This window comes from Zea mays, chromosome 4 (assembly GCF_902167145.1).
Source record: "Zea mays cultivar B73 chromosome 4, Zm-B73-REFERENCE-NAM-5.0, whole genome shotgun sequence".
Lineage (NCBI taxonomy): Eukaryota > Viridiplantae > Streptophyta > Magnoliopsida > Poales > Poaceae > Zea > Zea mays.
The window spans coordinates 175322650-175339670 of record NC_050099.1 but is presented as its reverse complement, the minus strand read 5'-3'; the positions used below and the strand labels follow the sequence as shown (position 1 = coordinate 175339670).

At 43.6% G+C, this 17021-nt stretch overlaps 2 protein-coding genes across 3 annotated transcripts; one reads left to right on the top strand and one right to left on the bottom strand.

Moving 5' to 3' along the window:
• Positions 1-4491: 4491 nt before the first annotated feature.
• Positions 4492-7258, top strand: LOC103654103 (4-coumarate--CoA ligase-like 3). Its single transcript, XM_008680925.4, has 3 exons — positions 4492-5851; positions 5955-6009; positions 6711-7258. Exons 1-3 carry the CDS (start codon positions 4593-4595, stop codon positions 6831-6833), a joined length of 1437 nt encoding a protein of 478 aa, XP_008679147.1. The 5' UTR covers positions 4492-4592; the 3' UTR covers positions 6834-7258.
• Positions 6368-13487, bottom strand: LOC100277414 (uncharacterized). Of its 2 annotated transcripts, XM_008678794.3 has the most exons (14): positions 13067-13487; positions 12559-12636; positions 12361-12480; positions 12165-12237; positions 11894-11955; positions 10829-10968; positions 10610-10736; positions 9909-10023; positions 9730-9818; positions 9064-9147; positions 8356-8685; positions 8222-8281; positions 7932-8110; positions 6368-6877 (listed from the first exon to the last, which is right to left on the bottom strand). In XM_008678794.3, coding segments are annotated over exons 1-14 (1566 nt in total). In that variant the 5' UTR covers positions 13175-13487; the 3' UTR covers positions 6368-6876. The 2 variants fall into 2 exon arrangements, with proteins under 2 accessions (XP_008677016.1, NP_001144451.1); NM_001150979.1 differs by lacking the exon at positions 11894-11955 and having other exon boundaries at positions 6635-6877; positions 10829-10964; positions 13067-13372.
• Positions 13488-17021: the final 3534 nt, after the last annotated feature.

Below are 17021 nucleotides of genomic sequence, written 5' to 3'. Positions count from 1 at the left end.
ATCAGTATGGTCATGGTGATTTTGCCCAGTGTGTTAGGAAAGAGTAGATTAAATGGTTGAAATCGTACATGAACGAGTTCTGTTTATTTAGTGTCTTATTATTATAGCACGTGATGCCAATGACTTTCGATGTTTGTAGGTCTCGAGGTCAAGCCTGGTTCCATTGTTAAGTGTGAGCCTGGATATGGTTTTATGATGCACCTTTCCCAGGCAAAACTTGTTGCTACTGTACTTACTTTCATTTGTACTTATTGTGAAACCAATTTAATGGTCTATGTTATCATTCAAAATTGCCTTATGTTGACACTATGTAGTGTCAACATATCATGTTTCAGTTGTTTGATATAATGCTAAAGTGTTAGCTTTATATCAAACAACTGAAACATGGTAAACTTCATTGCCTTGTGTTTGTTTGACCTATTTACCTTATGTTATTTTACTGCACATATAGATTATAAACACAGCATCCTGCTATGGCGCTATTAAGTATTAACTGTTCATTGGCTCAGCTGGAAATAAAATCTAAACCAACGGACACTCAGGGATGGGACACTATGATTACATAACTAATGCTAACACTTTAGCATGGTCAATTAACACATAAATCACATACAAGTTATTCTTGAGTTTAAATGGGTTCAAATTTACAATGCTGCTATCTATCTATCTGCAATCAACAAAATATTTATTGCATGAAACTTTAATCAGCTTGACCTTATAACTGGAGACTGGAAATTTCAGATATGTTTTGTGGTCCTAAAAAATATTAATTTACCATAGTCTACATTGTTACTCCTGTTGTTGGCATGTCCCTTTATTTGTGCTCATTATAGTTCTGTATGACTTATATAAATGAGTGTTTATGCTTCATAAGGGTTAGTTTGTTAATGTTCACTCGTATTTATGGATCTGAACTTTAATGAGTGGTTTTATTAGACATTTGGATGCTTGATCTTTCAGTTATTCTTGAGTTTAAATGGGTTCAAATTTACAATGTTGTTATCTATCTGCAATCAACAAAATATTTATTGCATGAAAGTTTAATCAACTTGACCTTATAACTTTGGTGTTCATTAAACTGCTATCTATCTGCTATATATAGTGTGTTTTTCCTGATCACAATGATTTGTATATATAATCATCGTTCATGTTGGTACATAGCCATATTCATACTACTTGTAAAATGTATATGCTCATAGAGTATATACATGAATGACTGGAGTACCTGATTGCCTAATACTTGTTGCAGGAGAACCGATTGAAGCAAGTGCAAGAAATGCAATCGAATTGTGATAAAGGCCTCAAACACATGAGCTGTGAAGCTCCTCTGTTAGGACCTATGGCTGAGCTATGGTTAGTTCATCATGACATTTTGACCAAAAATTGGTTTGCCTTTCCTTGCTTTATCCATTCCACTCAATGCTTGAGCAAGTGTCTAACTGAAATATGTCAACAGGAAGCTGAAGAACCCAGATATTTCTAAGAGCGAGTGGGCGGTGCAAGCTACCACCGCATCAATCTACTCGACCTGCAACATGGTCATGAGAACGGAGAACGTGTCTTGCTTCTGACCTCACACTTGTAGTTGTAGTTTAGTTTCTTGCTTTTGCTGATTTTTACCTCAAAAGTTAGGCCTCTTTTATTACCTTTAGTTTTTGTGAATTGTGACCTCTTGTTCATTACACTAGCGGCACATAAGTTTGGAGGGATCTATCATTTTTTCTTTTGCACTTTTACGTCTGCAAATATGGTTATATTTGTCACTTCCTGTTGTCCTGATTGGTCAGACCTTTTGTTTCATAACTAATCATTTGGTTGAGTTAAACTGTCATTGACATCCTATAGGTCATTCTGTTCTGTTTCCATTATGTTCCAGAAGGATATAGAAACCACCAATAGGAAGCTCACTCTAATCAAATCACACTTTCAGCTTGCAATATATACCATGTCGAAGCTTGCCATTTGCAGTATATCAAGGATATATAAAGATAGATATATTTTCAGTCAAAACTTTGTTGGTACATAGAAATACTTAAAAAACATTTGTGGTGATACACATCCTGGAGCCATCAAACTGATTATGCTGATATAAAATTACCTTGGACGAGAAGTTCAAAAAAATGCAACACATGGACACCTAACTATGCTTAACAATTCACAAGTACTCAAAAGAGCTAGGCACATATGTATTCTCCATTTGTCTCATCCTCATGTACCCGTGTTTTAGAGATTTCGGAGTGAGATGATTCTGAAAGTAATGAATAAACATGTTGTATTTTGTTAGCATCAGTTCAAGTGATTCATGGGACAAATACATGATAAAAGTGATAACACTTCCTATCTCTATGTTATTCCCTTTAATATTAGTAGAGATAGATATATTTACTTTTACCATCAATTGTGTTGTGATAGCTATTTTCTGCCAATGTGTATGATAGGATGTGTCATGCGTGAGTTGATATATGTTAACTGAATTGGCAAAACACTTGATATATGTTAAAATATGTTAACCCCAATGATCCTACCAAGATCTTCCTTTGGCATGATATATGTTTCATACAATTTTTTTACTCCCGTCGCAACGCACGGGCACTCACCTAGTTAACTTCTAAGTAATTAAGAATAGTGAACTAATTACTAAAAATAATAGCACTGGTAGATTTGAAATATCAACTCACAAAACTTATGAGGGAGTGACGGTGGTGACCCCAGAAGGCGCGAGCGTCGTCGGCGATCAGAGGCGTGCACAACAGCGACACCTCCCTGATCTACGCACGACGACGACGCCCTCCTACCTCCAACTATTCTTCGAGCTTCGATGAGCCGGACGCAGCTGCGACAGCGTGGATCGTCCGATGACGACCTCCTCCGATCCGGTGGCTTTGGGCATCCTCCGAGAACGGTCTCATCTAATCCATGTGTTATGCATTCCATAAAAATTTTATGCCGAGCACTACAATTTTTATACATTATATTTGAGGATTTTATGATGATGAATATCTTGTCTCTCGTGTAGCTTTGGTATTTCTGTGGGAATAACCTTTACGCTACATCTGCAATTATTTTATGCGCAAACTGATGATTTTTATCAACATCACTCACTTTGGCTCTGTTTTTACGGTCAAATCTGAGGATTTTTATGCTCATAACTGAAGATTTTTACGTTCAAACCTGTACTGCGCGTAGCAGTGAAACATATGCCATATTTTTCGTGTGAAGACCAAAAAGAAATCTCGTGACTTATGGTGTACATAATTGTAATAAAAAAATCAAATCCTCTAATCAACTCACCTAATTAAATCCTCTAATCAACTCCCCTAATCAAATCCCTTTATTTATGGCGGATGCATGGACGTGGGGTTGTTAGTTGGTAGTGAATCAACATTTATGCTATATCTAACACTATTTTATGCTCGAACTTGGGGATTTTTTACTATCAACGCATTAGAGTTATCAACGTCTCTCATGTTAGCTAGTTATTTACGCTCAAAATGAAGGTTTTTACGCTCAAACCTGAAGTACGACCACAAGCGTCTCGCATGCATAATAAAAGGGAATCATGTGATCTATGATATTCATAACTATCATAAAAAATAAACTTGTTGACCATTGTAACAACATTTACACCATATTAGACATTATTTATGTTCGAACTTGAAGATTTTACGAAAAAGCTTGGGATACGCACACACAACGTCCTGCATGTAGATTTTTCGCATGCACAATATTTTTGGATCTACCATAATTTTTGGACATGCCATAATTTTTCGGATCGGGAACCGTATATGCCATAAAAAACTAAAACCGCATGCACGTCTCGTGGATGACGATTGTACATTCCATAAAAATAGGACATCACATGCAAGGTGATGATAAACAGAATTTTATGCACTACTTTACACTCAAATGTAAGGATTTTTACGGTCGAACTGGCATCAGGCCTATGACTCCCATAAAAATAAGATCATTATAATTAAGCGCCACATAAGTTAGACGTGGGTATAGATGGCCAAAAAGCACGAGGCCCGTGAGCCCAGCACGAAGCCCGCTTTTTGGGCCTTGTCCGAGCCTGGCACGGTACAAACAAGCGGGCGGGCTTGGACAGGAAACTAGGCAACGGCGGGCTAGCCCGGCACGGCCCGTTTACCTCTAAGCCCGTTAAGCCTGTTTTTTTTACACTAAAACATGCTTACCGACCCGTTTAGCCCGCTTTTCGGCCCGTTTAGGCCCGCTGCGGGCCGGGCTGGACAGAAAATTGAGCCCGCGGGATCAGCAGGCCCGACCCCGTTTTCGGCCGGGCTTCACCGGGCCCGGGCCGGGCCGGGTCGGGCGGCCCGTTTGACCATCTCTAGACGTGGGATGGTAAGGCATACCGGCGCGGGCCATGCATCCGACTGAGACTGCTGCCGTTGAGTGGAAACTGACAACACAACACAGTGCCTCTGTCATCGACTGATCGACACGTACAAGTGGACGCTTGGCACCAGTGGAACTCAAATCAAGCGAACAAACAAGGGTTTCTTCTTCTCTCTCTCCGATGTTGTCCTTTCAGGTACATAATTCATAGCAAATGTTTGGCTTGGCTCGGACGCATGGGGTTGATGACGGTGCTTGGCTTGGCTCGGCTTGCATCGGCATCGTCGCCGTCGCTGGCCTTGACGCCATCGCCCACCGGACAAACGAGCGCGGACTCCACCACGCGCGCTCTCGCCTGCCCGCTGCTTCCTTGTCCTTGCTTTAAATTTAAGGGAACTCCCCACCAGCGCCGCTCCAACAGGCTACGACGACGCACGCGCGCGCGCATGGAAGAGATCCTTCTCCCCGTGGCCGCCCACGACGCGGCAGCCTTCGTGCTGTCCCGCCTGCCCCACCCCGGCACAGCGGCCGCCGACGCTGCCGCCTTCGTAGACGCCGCCACGGGCGCAAGCCTCTCTTTCTCCGCGCTCCGCCGGGCCGCGCTGTCCCTCGCCTCCGCGCTCCGCCTCGGCCTCGGCCTCCGCCGCGGCGACGCCGTCCTCGTCCTCGCGCGCGACTCGCTCCTGCTCCCGCAGATACTCCTCGGCGTCCTCGCCGCCGGCGCCGTCGTGGCGGTCACCGACACGGACGCCACGCCCGCCGAGGTCGCCGCCGCCGCGCGCGCCTCGGCCGCGGTCATGGTCGTCGCTGCGCCGGACCTGGCCGCCAAGCTCTCCCTCGACGCCGGCGCCGCCGTGGGCCTGCCGCCGCTTCTCCTCACGTCGCGCTCGCCGGAGGATCCCGCGGCGCTCTCGGCCGAGGAGCTCATCGACGGCGGTGACCCTGTCGCTGCTGAGGCGGTGGCCGTGTCCGACTCCGATGTGGCGTTCCTGGCCTACCCGTCGGCGAGAGCGACAGCCGCCGTCGCGATGACGCACGCCGACCTCGTCGCTGCTATGGCCCACGTCGTCGCGGACGACGGCCGGGTGTGCCTGGCGTCCCTTCCCATGTGCAGCGCCCACGGCCTGCCGCTAGTCGCCCTCGGGCTCCCCGCTGCCGGAGTCACGACGGTGCTCATGCCCCCGCCATCGTCGCAGTCCGGTACGAAGGCGGCGAGAGAGGCTGTAGCCGTGCACGCCGCGACGGACTTCGTGGCGACTCCTGAGGTGGCGGTGGCAGCTCTCACCGCTCCCGTGCCGCTCGACGGGAAGCTCTCCTCGCTGAGGAGGGTAATCGTGGCGCCTACACCGTTGGCGCCAGGGGCACGGGAGGAGTTCCGCCGGAGGCTGCCGTGGGTCCAGCTGACGCAGCTGTCCGGCACGCCGGAGAACCAAACAGAGATGCTATCACTGCCACCTGAGGTGATCACACCACCTGCAGGCGCAGCCGTTATACAGTAAGGATTTCCTCTTTCTCTCTCTGAGTTTTCATATCAAATGTATGCCATCAGCTGATCAGCTCAGCTGTAAGTACTAAACATTATTCCGTTTTTCGTTCAGGCAAAACAGCCTGCCAGCAGATCAAGTATCCGCGACAAACGAGGCTGCCTCCTTGGTAAAATAGTCTCTCCATTCCTTAAAACAAGGCCAAACTTTTTTGTTTTGGATAAGAGGAACAAACCATACAGGCATCCCAGTCATATAGGAACTTATATAGTGCAAACCAATCCCTTCGTGTAACCGTACAAACTTATAATCTGAACCACATGATGTTGATCTAAGGAAACGTGAGAAAGAGTGGAAGGAGGATTTGAAAAGGTGTGATTAGCAACGGGCAGTTAAGCGTAAAATTATCCACGCCTCTGCATCCCTTGGATTAACATCATGTGATTCGGATTAAAAGTTTACACGGTTGCATGGAGAAGTTGGTTTGCACTTCCCAAATATATAGTCCATGGATGAACACAGAAATGTGTACAGCACAGCTCTCTTTTGGTGCAGACGTGCAATTCAAAAGGACAGACGGTCCATGGGTGCAGTATATGTTACCAGATAAATGTTTCTAAATTTACGGTATAAGCAATGTATATTTCCTCAATTCCCAGCGTCACAACCAATGAACGCCCTATATAATAATTTATAATATGAGACCGCTCTTGTAATAACCGCCAGCCAAAAAATAGGTACCAGACGACAAAAACAAAGCGCTGCTAATAATCCAATGCGATACGCTCTCAGTATTTGGTATACTTGCATGATGTTATGCTTTTACTGTTGAATTAATGTCTAAGACTGCCCAGGAAAATTTTCTACCAGGTGCCACCACCGAAGAAGATAAACAAGATTATTTCGGGAGACATATTTTCGAGATCAACCATGAGCAAGACCTTGAGGAAGCACCCGGCAACTGGCAACAGACAAGCTGCCTCAAAACTGTAGCAGATCCTCCGCTTACGTTTCCTGTTCGGAAGCTGCTTGTCAACCTGATGAAGCATGATTAGTCAGTCGAAATTTCTAGTATCAAATGTTGAGTTATACAGCAAGAGCTGATAGTTTCTACTATCAGATTGTATGGAAGCAGTCCGTAAGTTCATGATATGAATAGGGAAAAAAAGTTGCAGAGTTTACCCCCATACGTAGGGCTGATTTGGTGACCAGAAAATTAAAAGGGATACTTTGAATAGCAAAGGGGATTCCTACACCATGGATCCCCTCCAATTGCATGGTCACCAAATCAGCCCTTATGAAGCTATAATTCCCTACCTCCGAGATTTCAAGTGACAGCTTTTGCAGTTTTTTTTTCATCCCTTATGTATGGAACATAAAAAAAATCTAAATTCAGAAGACCTTCAGATGGAGTACTAGAGATTAGATTAATCACATACGTCTGCCCTAAAGTTCCCAGCAAACATGATTTAGTGTGCCATAAAATCTTGGCCAAAAAGGATATACCCCATCGGCAAGGTTTTTATTGTCTTCTGTAAAGTCAAAACAAATGTGAAAATTCCAAGATAGTTACAATTTAATGTACACGTCATCAGATGATTCTACACCATATATTTGTTCATTTGTTTGTTTTTGCATTGGTGTTGTTTAGTACTCCCACCATTCCAAATTGTATATCGTTTTAGGTTTGTCCCAAGTCAACCTCGAGCTATGACCTAGTTACAGAAAAATTGTACAAACATCCAAAAAATCAAACAAGATTCATTAGTTACAGTGGTACACTATGAAATATATTTTGATAGTGCATATTTGATATTGTAGATGCTAATTCTATAAACTTGGCCAAAGTTAGACATATTTGACTTAGGAAAAAAACTAAAACGACTTACAATTTGAAACAGAGTACAACTTAGCAACAGCATGATGCAGTGTGCTACTGTGCTCTAGACAATTCATGAGTTAAAACTCTATTTAAACAAGTTTCTGACCAAAAAGGTCGTGCGAAATAGAAAATATAAAGCTACAACTGTAGCGGAACCCCTGAGTACATAAAGCATTGTTCCATCCAAGCATGCTGCAGATAGGACTTACTATTCATCGTCAGAGACCTCTGTACTACCCGCCACCCACTTCCAAACACCCCCAGATTTTCTTCTCTGAGTAGTTGCAATGGTTTCCTCCACCTGAGATATATGTTGATGCAATACTTCTAGTTCATTCTCCAAAGAACCAGCAGATTCCAGTCTCTTCCGTGCAGCAGCAATTTGGGACTAAGTTGACAGATTCAGGATAAAAAGGCAAGTAATCAGAAGCATAAGAAGGAAACCGGAAAATAAGTATTTTCAGGATCAGAGAATCAATTGCATGTTTAACTTTAGCACCTCAAGCTTCTGGCATCTTGAACCCTCTGCTGCTAGTTGATCTTGAACTGATTTAAGTTCCTTTGAAAGGGGAAAAGACAGATTGTCAACAAAAATCAAGAAATCCATATTGCAAAACATAAAGAAAACTTTACCTTTGCTAATTCACCATATGACAAGTTTGTCATGTCTAATTTATCCTTTAGTTTTGAGTTTTCATCGCGAACCTCTGCCAATCTAGCCGCTAGTTTACCATTCTCTCCATTAAGTACATCAATTTCAGCAACAAACTTTTTGGAATTACTTGCAGGTTGAGCTCTCTTGATATCAAAATCATCTGTAGCAACAATATCTCTGGTTTTCTCATCTGTGGCAGTAATTACAGCATAGGCAGCTGTCACAGAAGCGGCGGCGGCGGCTGCAGCTGCTGATTGAAGAAGACGAGGTTGGACTAAATTTCTTGGCTTGGATTTCAAAACAAAGATCTGAAGCAAAGAGCTCCTTCTGTCAGATAGTTAAACATGTATTTTAACATCAGGAATAGATAACTGAAAAAAAAAACTCAGGCACTCAAGTTGCCCACATATACGAAGACAATCCCAGAAAAATGAATCTAATATCTGAAGTTCAACATATGAATCATTTCAAAAGAAAAACAATAGCAGCAAAATGCTCCTTGTGTCAGATAGTTAAGCATGTCTTTTAACATCAGGAATAGGTAACTGAAAGAAACTCAGGCACTCAAGTCGCCAACATATACAAAGACAATCCCAGAAAAATGAATCTAATATCTGAACTTCAACATATGAATCATTTGAAAAAAAAGGTAACATGACTAGATATCATTCGCTTAAATTGAGCACCTCGTTGCTGTATTTCCCATTGTAACCGCCAAAGGCAATTAGAACTTTTTCGCCATCAACTGTGGTTGAGCAAAGGGTGAGACCCTGTATAAAGTATCAAATAAGCAGAAGTCAAAAGGTAGTATTAAAAGTGTGTAGGTAGGTCACAATTTAGTCTTGCATCACCACATTTTGCAAAGCTCAAGATCTAAGGAACATGAATGTGTTTCTTAATGCCATATTTGATTGTTGACCCCAAAAATAAACTGCAAGCTGTCATTTATTTAGGCTAATGTTGAAATAAAAGGAATTGCAAATGAAAGTAACACAAAGATTGCATGGCATTTTGTAACGGTGTTTGCAAGAGTAAAAAATTAAACCTAACTGTGAAGAATTTAGCCATCCCTAACATCTATCCATAAAAGTATTGTAACCAAATCTAGACAAGTGGAAAAATATATTAAAACAAGAGTTAAAATGTGAATAATCATGATAATATGATATTTAGTAAATAAGCAGTGTACAGCAGGCAAAAGAAAAAAGTTGTCAATGTGAGTCTTTCATTTTTACATCCATGCACTCGAGACAATAAATTGCTGATGGAATGCTGCTACAAGAGTACCTTACTTTATGGTGAGTTTAGCTAATTCCAGAACTAGGAAACACAATTGCATAAATATTTCGTACCTCACAAGCTAGAGGATCTCTAGCTGAGACGCTAGTGACCACTGACCACACAAACTTGGAAGCATTAATTACAACTGTATCAGTGGAACCTGCAGCATTTGAATTTACTTAGATACTATATCATAAGTAATTGTGCCAAAAAAACATAAACACTAATTGCAGTATCCTGTGTGCATTACCACTTGCATTATCTCCACCGCCAACAATGTACCAATTTTCATCAATCATAGCACCAGCATGACCACTTCTAGGAGTTATGTGTGCTCCTTGGGCATCAGGTTGAGACCACTCCAGCTGTTAAACAACATAAGAAATTACTTAAACGAGTATTGAAAGTATATTACCTTGATTTGTGATTTTGTGGCTTATGTGGGGTTTCAACTCTAGCCTACCCCAACTTGCTTGGAACTAAAAGGCTTTGTTCTTGTTGTTGAGTATTGAAAGTATATTATACATTCCTATGTTCATTGGAGTCTTCAAGTTTAATGTGAAACTTCATAGAGAAAGAAAAACATAGCCTTAATCCCTTCTTGTAGAAGTACAGTGTAATTTGTTTAATATGTCTGCCTGCATGCCACATTAATACCTTATGACATACAGCAGTTTCTTTTAGACAGCGGAATGGAGTCCTACCCTATCAATGGATTGTAATTATTATTAACTTGGTAAAGTTTCGAATTTGGAAGTCCTACTAAAACCAGAAACTACTAGTACATGTAAAATGATTTGAAGGCACTCATGAACAATCAAAGAACAAGATTAAAAGATGGATTAGATTGCCACAGATGCTTGCTTTTGTAAATTTGCTCAGAGTTCCAAAGTATATAAGAAAATGAATGGACTTGTGTAACCTGACTCATAAATAACATTGAGTACTTACAGTTTGCAAGTCAAGTAGGTAAAGATCATTGAAGCATGTAGAGTGAGAAGAGCCACCAAAGATCAGAAGATACTGGTCAGCGTAAACAGCAGCCGAATGATCATACCTAGGAGCTGGACCACCTTTCCTGTTTCACGATAGGAAAGCAAAACAATAAGCTCAGCAAGAGCTTGGAATTACATAAGAATATTTTCAACATAAGTTGTACATAATTCTTACTCTGATTTGACTTCTTCCCACATCATTGTCTCCAAGTCAAGTATATGAAGATCATTCAGTAGCCTTCTCTTGTTATCCTCTCCACCAAACATCAGTAATCGAGAACCAAGTATGGATACTGATTGGCCATCTCGAGCTGTCTAATGCAATGTAAAAAGAAACATCCAATAGAATTCAACAAGGTCCCAAATAAACATGTGCATCAGTACAATCACAAACAAGGTTATTAAAACGACGAAACGTTGAAACGCTCATGGGTAAGTTTTAACTTTTAAACGGTTTAAACAAAGTTTAAATGTAGTTTTAAACAACATAGGGAAATTTCAATATATCATAATTTCAGGCAATTATATCAAGTCAAATACCAAACAGTGGGACAGTCAGTCTCTGTACTCTGTAGTCCTGCCGCAGTGGGACAGCAGAGGCGGGGCTGGAGGGGCTGGCAGCCGGACAGGCGGCGCAGGAGGGAGGACGGCCTGGAGCGCGGCGGCCTGGAGCGGCGGCACGCAGAGGCTCTGAGGCGGGGCTGGAGGACGGCCTTGAGAGCAGCGGCCTGGAGCGGCCTGGAGAGCAGCGGCCTGGAGGGAGGACGGCCTGGAGAGCAGCTGCCTGGAGCGGCGGCGGCCTGGAGCAGCGGCACGCAGAGGCGGGCCTGGCGGCGCCGGACGGGCGGCGCAGGAGGGTTGGAGCAGCGGCGGCCTGGAGGCTGGAGCGCGCCCTGGAGTGCGGCGGCTGGTGAGAACGCGAGTTACTAATTGGGCTGGTGAAAGTGCGGCCTGTAGCGGCGGTCTGGGTGGGCTGGGCGGGAGTTTCTAATTGGGCTGGGCCAATTACTAGCAGCAGACGCATTAAACGCCCGAAACGCGGCATTTCACTCTATACCGCGTTTAAACGTCAAAACGCGACGTTTAAACGACGTTAAACAACGTTTTACGACGAATCGTAAAACGTTTTGTCGTTTCAATTCCTGTCAGCGTTTTATAGTTTAAACGACGTTTAAACGTCGTTTTAATAAGCATGATCACAAATCAGTTTGGCTTTAAGTACAGAAGAAAGGATTCTTACTGGAACTTTTCCATAAGTTTCAACAGCAGACCAGCTATTGGCTTGCACATCAATAAGCCAAACTGCATCCAGAAATGCAGCACTATCATTTACAAGCAACAGGCAATGTTTTGGGAAAAGGGGTACATCAACGGAGCACGGAAAACAACTGAATTACTGGTGTACTGAGAACTATGTGTGTGCGGAAGGAAATCGATGATCTCACATTTCTCTGCTCTAAGTTTAGTATGTGAAAAAAACATAATGTTTTCGTAAAGAAATACTCAAATACCTGAAACCTTATTTAATGATGATGACGACCTTGTGCTCCCAGCTACGGCCAGGAGATAGTTTTTCCACTTGACCTGAGCAAAAAGACAACGACCAGCATATATCATGATAGCTGTTTAGATCAAATGAGCAAAAGAGGCTGCAGAGCTACAAGACAGTAAAAAAAAACCATCAAAAGGGTAGGATGGCGTGTTTACCATACTGTGGCCTGCTAATGCTGGGAACGATCCACCTGTGGCATCATTTTCATGGTTGGGATGTTTTGAGCCTCTAGCAGGGCTTAACGCTGACCAAGAGGATGTCTTAAAATCAAAAACCTGCCAAACGTGTCCAAGTTTGTTCAATTATAGGTAAAAGGAAATTGCGAGGGACGATATTTAGTGGGCCTGGCAAACCTGGACGTCCGATAGAGAACGGCCGTTGCGACTCCCTCCGACAACGTACAGCTTGTCTTGAACCACTTGGGCAGCATGCTGTTACATATGTGAGAGCGGTTAACCAGAGGGTTGGATCATCGCACAGCAAACGAAGGCCAGCACATCTAACTGATTCCGTCATTTCACATGGATGGAAATCACTGCTTGATGGGCCAATGTCCCTCGACCCTCATGAGCTAAAGCTAAAACTAGCCGCTAGACATAGGGGTCGGCCACCAAGAGGCAGAACTAGGGCGCGGTTCGTGCTGGCTGCATTCTGCTGCAGCCGAGAATCTGTTTGCACCGACCGAATTTATACCAAGCAATGAAATATGAACTGATGATGATGACGGGGTTCCTCGCACTGCTGGTCGCCCAATCACAGCGAGATCGCCGCCAGCGACGGTAATGGTGACGAGGAAATCGATCGTATAATACAGTAGCAGGTATAACAGAAGCGGCAGCAGCAGAAAGGCAGGAACCGTACCTTGTAGCGCGCGGGCGGGCGCGGCGAGCCCCCGGCGGGGCTCAGCAGCACCCACTGGTCGTAAGGCGCCGCGGCGAGGCGGGCGTCGCCGCTGATCCCCTTCCCCATTTCCCACCGCACCGACACCCCCACGGCCCAACCTCGGATGGATGGATGGATGGATGGATGGATCTGGAAGCAAGTCGTGAAGAGCTGCTTCCTTGGGCGAGATTGATCCGGGCGCGGGATTCACTGAGACTGGTTCCCTGGCTGGGCTAGGGAGGGAATGGAGAAACGGAGTTGGATCTGAGGGAAGGGAAGAGGGAGACCCCAGCCCGGAGTCGCCGCGCGCGCGCCGTGTCCGCGTGCCGTGCGTCCGTGCGTGCGTGTCACGTCCGTTCGGTTGGGGCGACGGAACGGCGAGCCATTTGCATCGCGCTTCGTGAGAGGAAACACATAAACCCACTATGTGAAAACGTATTTTGTAGTATCTGCGTCAATACGTACTCAAAATATTATTTTTTATTGTTTTTTAATATAGACCACTTATTAATAGGGTGGAGTTTAAATATAATGATAGAGGTGGATAATCTATTGAGGATAGCCTTAAATGGGCGTTCGATTGGTTACATTCAGCTTAGCGAGGCCCATCAAATATAGGTCTCACTAGTTTGGTTGTTTATACCATATCTAGAGGTTTATATCCGCATGTGCATTCCTCCCTCCTAAGCCTAGCGGGAAAACGTCAGCGACTTTCTGTTTCTTCTTGGCCTAGCTCGCTACGAACGCGAGGGAGGAGCGCGGACTCCAAAACGTGGCTCCCACAATGCAGGTGTGGTTGCGCGGGGAAGTCTAAGGTTACCGACTTTCCGTCTTCCTTTTGTGCCACTCGCTGGGTATTTGTAGCCCCCCACGGGGAAGCTGATTGCAAATGTTCATTTCTTGCTACCTTGGTCTGAGATTAATGCCCATTGCCTATTACGATGTGATCTATATATTGAATTATCTAGTGGGTTACTAAGCACAATTCATGCCTATAATGATTCTATGTAACTATACCTTGCATTGTATTATGTTCTAACAAAATTTACAGCTATGGCTTGATGTGTAGTACATGCTGGGGCATCAAACTGGTGTGTTTTCTTCTTGGGATGCTTGTCATGCTTAAGTGCACGGTTTTCAGGGGAGCTTGCTACAAACGATGCAATTCAAGAGAAGAAGGGATGGCAAGAAGTTTTGGTTCTTCATAGGAACAAAATTAGTGCTACTACATGTAAAGATGTAATAATATTTCTATAGAGTGTTGTTATATTAGTTCACGTATTAACCATCACAGAATTTTTTGACTGACAACGTAGGAAGAGGCTCCCACTTGAATTTTATTGATTCCGGCATGACTGAGTCACGCCTCAACGACCTCATTTTTAAGGAAAACAAGAAAAAACATTTACTTAGAGTCGTGGCAGACCACAGATTACAAAACAGCTGCTAGCACAACGCAGCAATAAATTTCAACGACATAGAGAGAGAGAAAACAAACACACACAGGACAGGCAGACGGGACATGACCATCAAATAACGTACTTGCCAGCTAACCCAAACCGATGTAAACTGACAGTCGCCTAGAGGGGGGTGGATAGGCGGAATCTAAAATTTATAACTTAAACACGCTGCAAGCCGGGGTTAGCGTTATAATTAAATCTGAGTCCGGGAGAGAGGGGAAAACAAATCAACCAAAGAAATAGAGCGGATGACACGGTGATTTGTTTTACCGAGGTTCGGTTCCAAAGAACCTAGTCCCCGTTGAGGTGGTCACAAAGACCGAGTCTCTTTCAACCCTCTCCCTCTCTCAAACGGTCACCTAGACCGAGTGAGATTTCTCCTTAATCAAACGGGTCACTTAGACCCTACAAGGACCACCACACAATTGGTGTCTCTTGCTTTGATTATAAGTCACTTGAGAATAAGAATGGGAGAAGAAGAAAGCACGATTGCAAAAGTCAAGCGACAAGAGCGACAAATAACACACATATCACACTCTCTCAAGTCACTAATCACTAATGATCACTTGTCTCAATTGTGGAACTTGGAGAGATTGGAAGCTTTGATTGTGTCTTGGAACGGATTGCTAGCTCTTGTATTGAATGTGAGAGATTGGAGTGCTTGGGTGTAGTGAATGGAGGTGGTTGGGGTTGTATTTATAGCCCCCAACCACTTCCTAGTCGTTGCTCCTTTTCTGCCGACCGCGGACGGTCCGCGCCCCTGGTCCGGACGGTCCGCCCCTGCACATCAACGGCTACAATCGCAACGGTCAGCAGTAACGGCTATATCAACAGCTACAATGCATTAAATGCGTCGTCAGATGTCAGATAAAGACAATCGCGGGCGGTCCAGTCGTGCACCCCGGATGGTCCGCGAGGACGCTATAATTCATTTTACCGAACCCGTCACCTTCGGGTTTTTCGGTTCTGCGCCGACCGGACGGTCCACGCCTGAGGCCGGACGGTATTTGCTTTTCTATCAGACTGTCCGTAGTGTAGACTCGCGTTTATGCAGTGTTCCTGTCCAAGGGTCACCTTGGTGTCGCGGACGGTCCGCCGCAAGAGTCCGGACGGTCCGCGCTTAGTCTGTTTTTTCAAAAAAGCTTCTCCTGTCTGAAATAATCTATGGTATTCCGGACAATAGATTTAGAGTAGTTGTACATGAACTTATGGACCTGTGAAATGATCAACTAGGCAAACTGGTTAGTCCACAAAGTTTGTGATGGTCGTCAAACACCAAAATCGATTATAGGAAATATTGAGACTATTTCCCTTTCAATCTCCCCCTTTTTGGTGATTGATGCCAACACAAACCAAAGCAAATATAAAGTGTAGAAATGTAACTAGTTTGCATTTTGACAGATGTGCATAAGTTATTTTGAAATGAAACCATTTCTAAGTATATAAGTTTGATTTGATATTTAACATTTTGGACCACATTTGCACCACTTGTTTTGTTTTTGCAAATTCTTTTAGAAAATCTTTTCAAAGTCTTTTTGCAAATAGTCAAAGGTATATGAATAAGATTGCAAGAAGTATTTTCAAGATTTGAAATTTCTCCCCCTGTTTCAAATGCTTTTCCTTTGACTTTAAACAAAACTCTCCCTGAATTGAAATTCTCCTCTTAGTTTTCAAGAGGGTTTTACCAATGTGAAAAGGATTTAGATACCAACTCAAAAATCTTTGAAGGTAAATATATCAATTAAAAAATTTGAAATTGGTGGTGGTGCGTCCTTTTGCTTTGGGCTTAATATTTCTCCCCCTTTTGCATTAATCGCCAAAAACGGAGTCTTTTGAGAGCCCTTTTACTTTCTCCTCCATTGGTAAATAAAATATGAGTGAAGATTATACCAATTGAAGAGTGGTGTGGAGTGACGGCGAAGGGTAAATGATACGATAGAGTGGAGTGAAAGCCTTGTCTTCGCCGAAGACTCCATTTCCCTTTCAATTATCTATGACTTAGCATAGGATGACACTTGAAAACACATTAGTCGTAGACATAAAAGAGATATGATCAAAGGTACATAAATGAGCTATGTGTGCAAAATATCAATCAAAGTTCCGAGAATCAAGAATGTTTAGCTCATTTCTAAGTTTGGTAAAGGTTTTCTCATCTAATGGCTTGGTAAAGATATCGGCTAATTGTTCTTTGGTGCTAACATAAGCGATCTCGATATCCCCCCTTTGTTGGTGATCCCTTAGAAAGTGATACCGAATGTCTATGTGCTTAGTGCAGCTGTGTTCAACGGGATTATCCGCCATACGGATTGCACTCATTATCACATAGGAGAGGGACTTTGCTCAATTTGTAGCCATAGTCCCTGAGGGTTTGCCTCATCCAAAGTAATTGCGCACAACAATGACCTGCGACAATGTACTCGGCTTCGGCGGTAGAAAGAGCTACTGGATTTTGTTTCTTTGAAGCCCAAGACACC

Excerpts from the sequence above, each read along its gene's own strand:
- LOC103654103 (XM_008680925.4), top strand. The coding sequence starts at position 4,593 with ATGGGGTTGATGACGGTGCTTGGCTTGGCTCGGCTTGCATCGGCATCG. Across the intron at positions 5,852-5,954 it reads GCAGGCGCAGCCGTTATACA|GCAAAACAGCCTGCCAGCAG; the intron begins GTAAGGATTTCC and ends TTTTTCGTTCAG. Across the intron at positions 6,010-6,710 it reads CAAACGAGGCTGCCTCCTTG|GTGCCACCACCGAAGAAGAT; the intron begins GTAAAATAGTCT and ends ATTTTCTACCAG.
- LOC100277414 (XM_008678794.3), bottom strand. The coding sequence starts at position 13,174 with ATGGGGAAGGGGATCAGCGGCGACGCCCGCCTCGCCGCGGCGCCTTAC. Across the intron at positions 12,481-12,558 it reads GTTCTCTATCGGACGTCCAG|GTTTTTGATTTTAAGACATC; the intron begins GTTTGCCAGGCC and ends CACGTTTGGCAG. Across the intron at positions 10,737-10,828 it reads TGGGAAGAAGTCAAATCAGA|GAAAGGTGGTCCAGCTCCTA; the intron begins GTAAGAATTATG and ends ATCGTGAAACAG.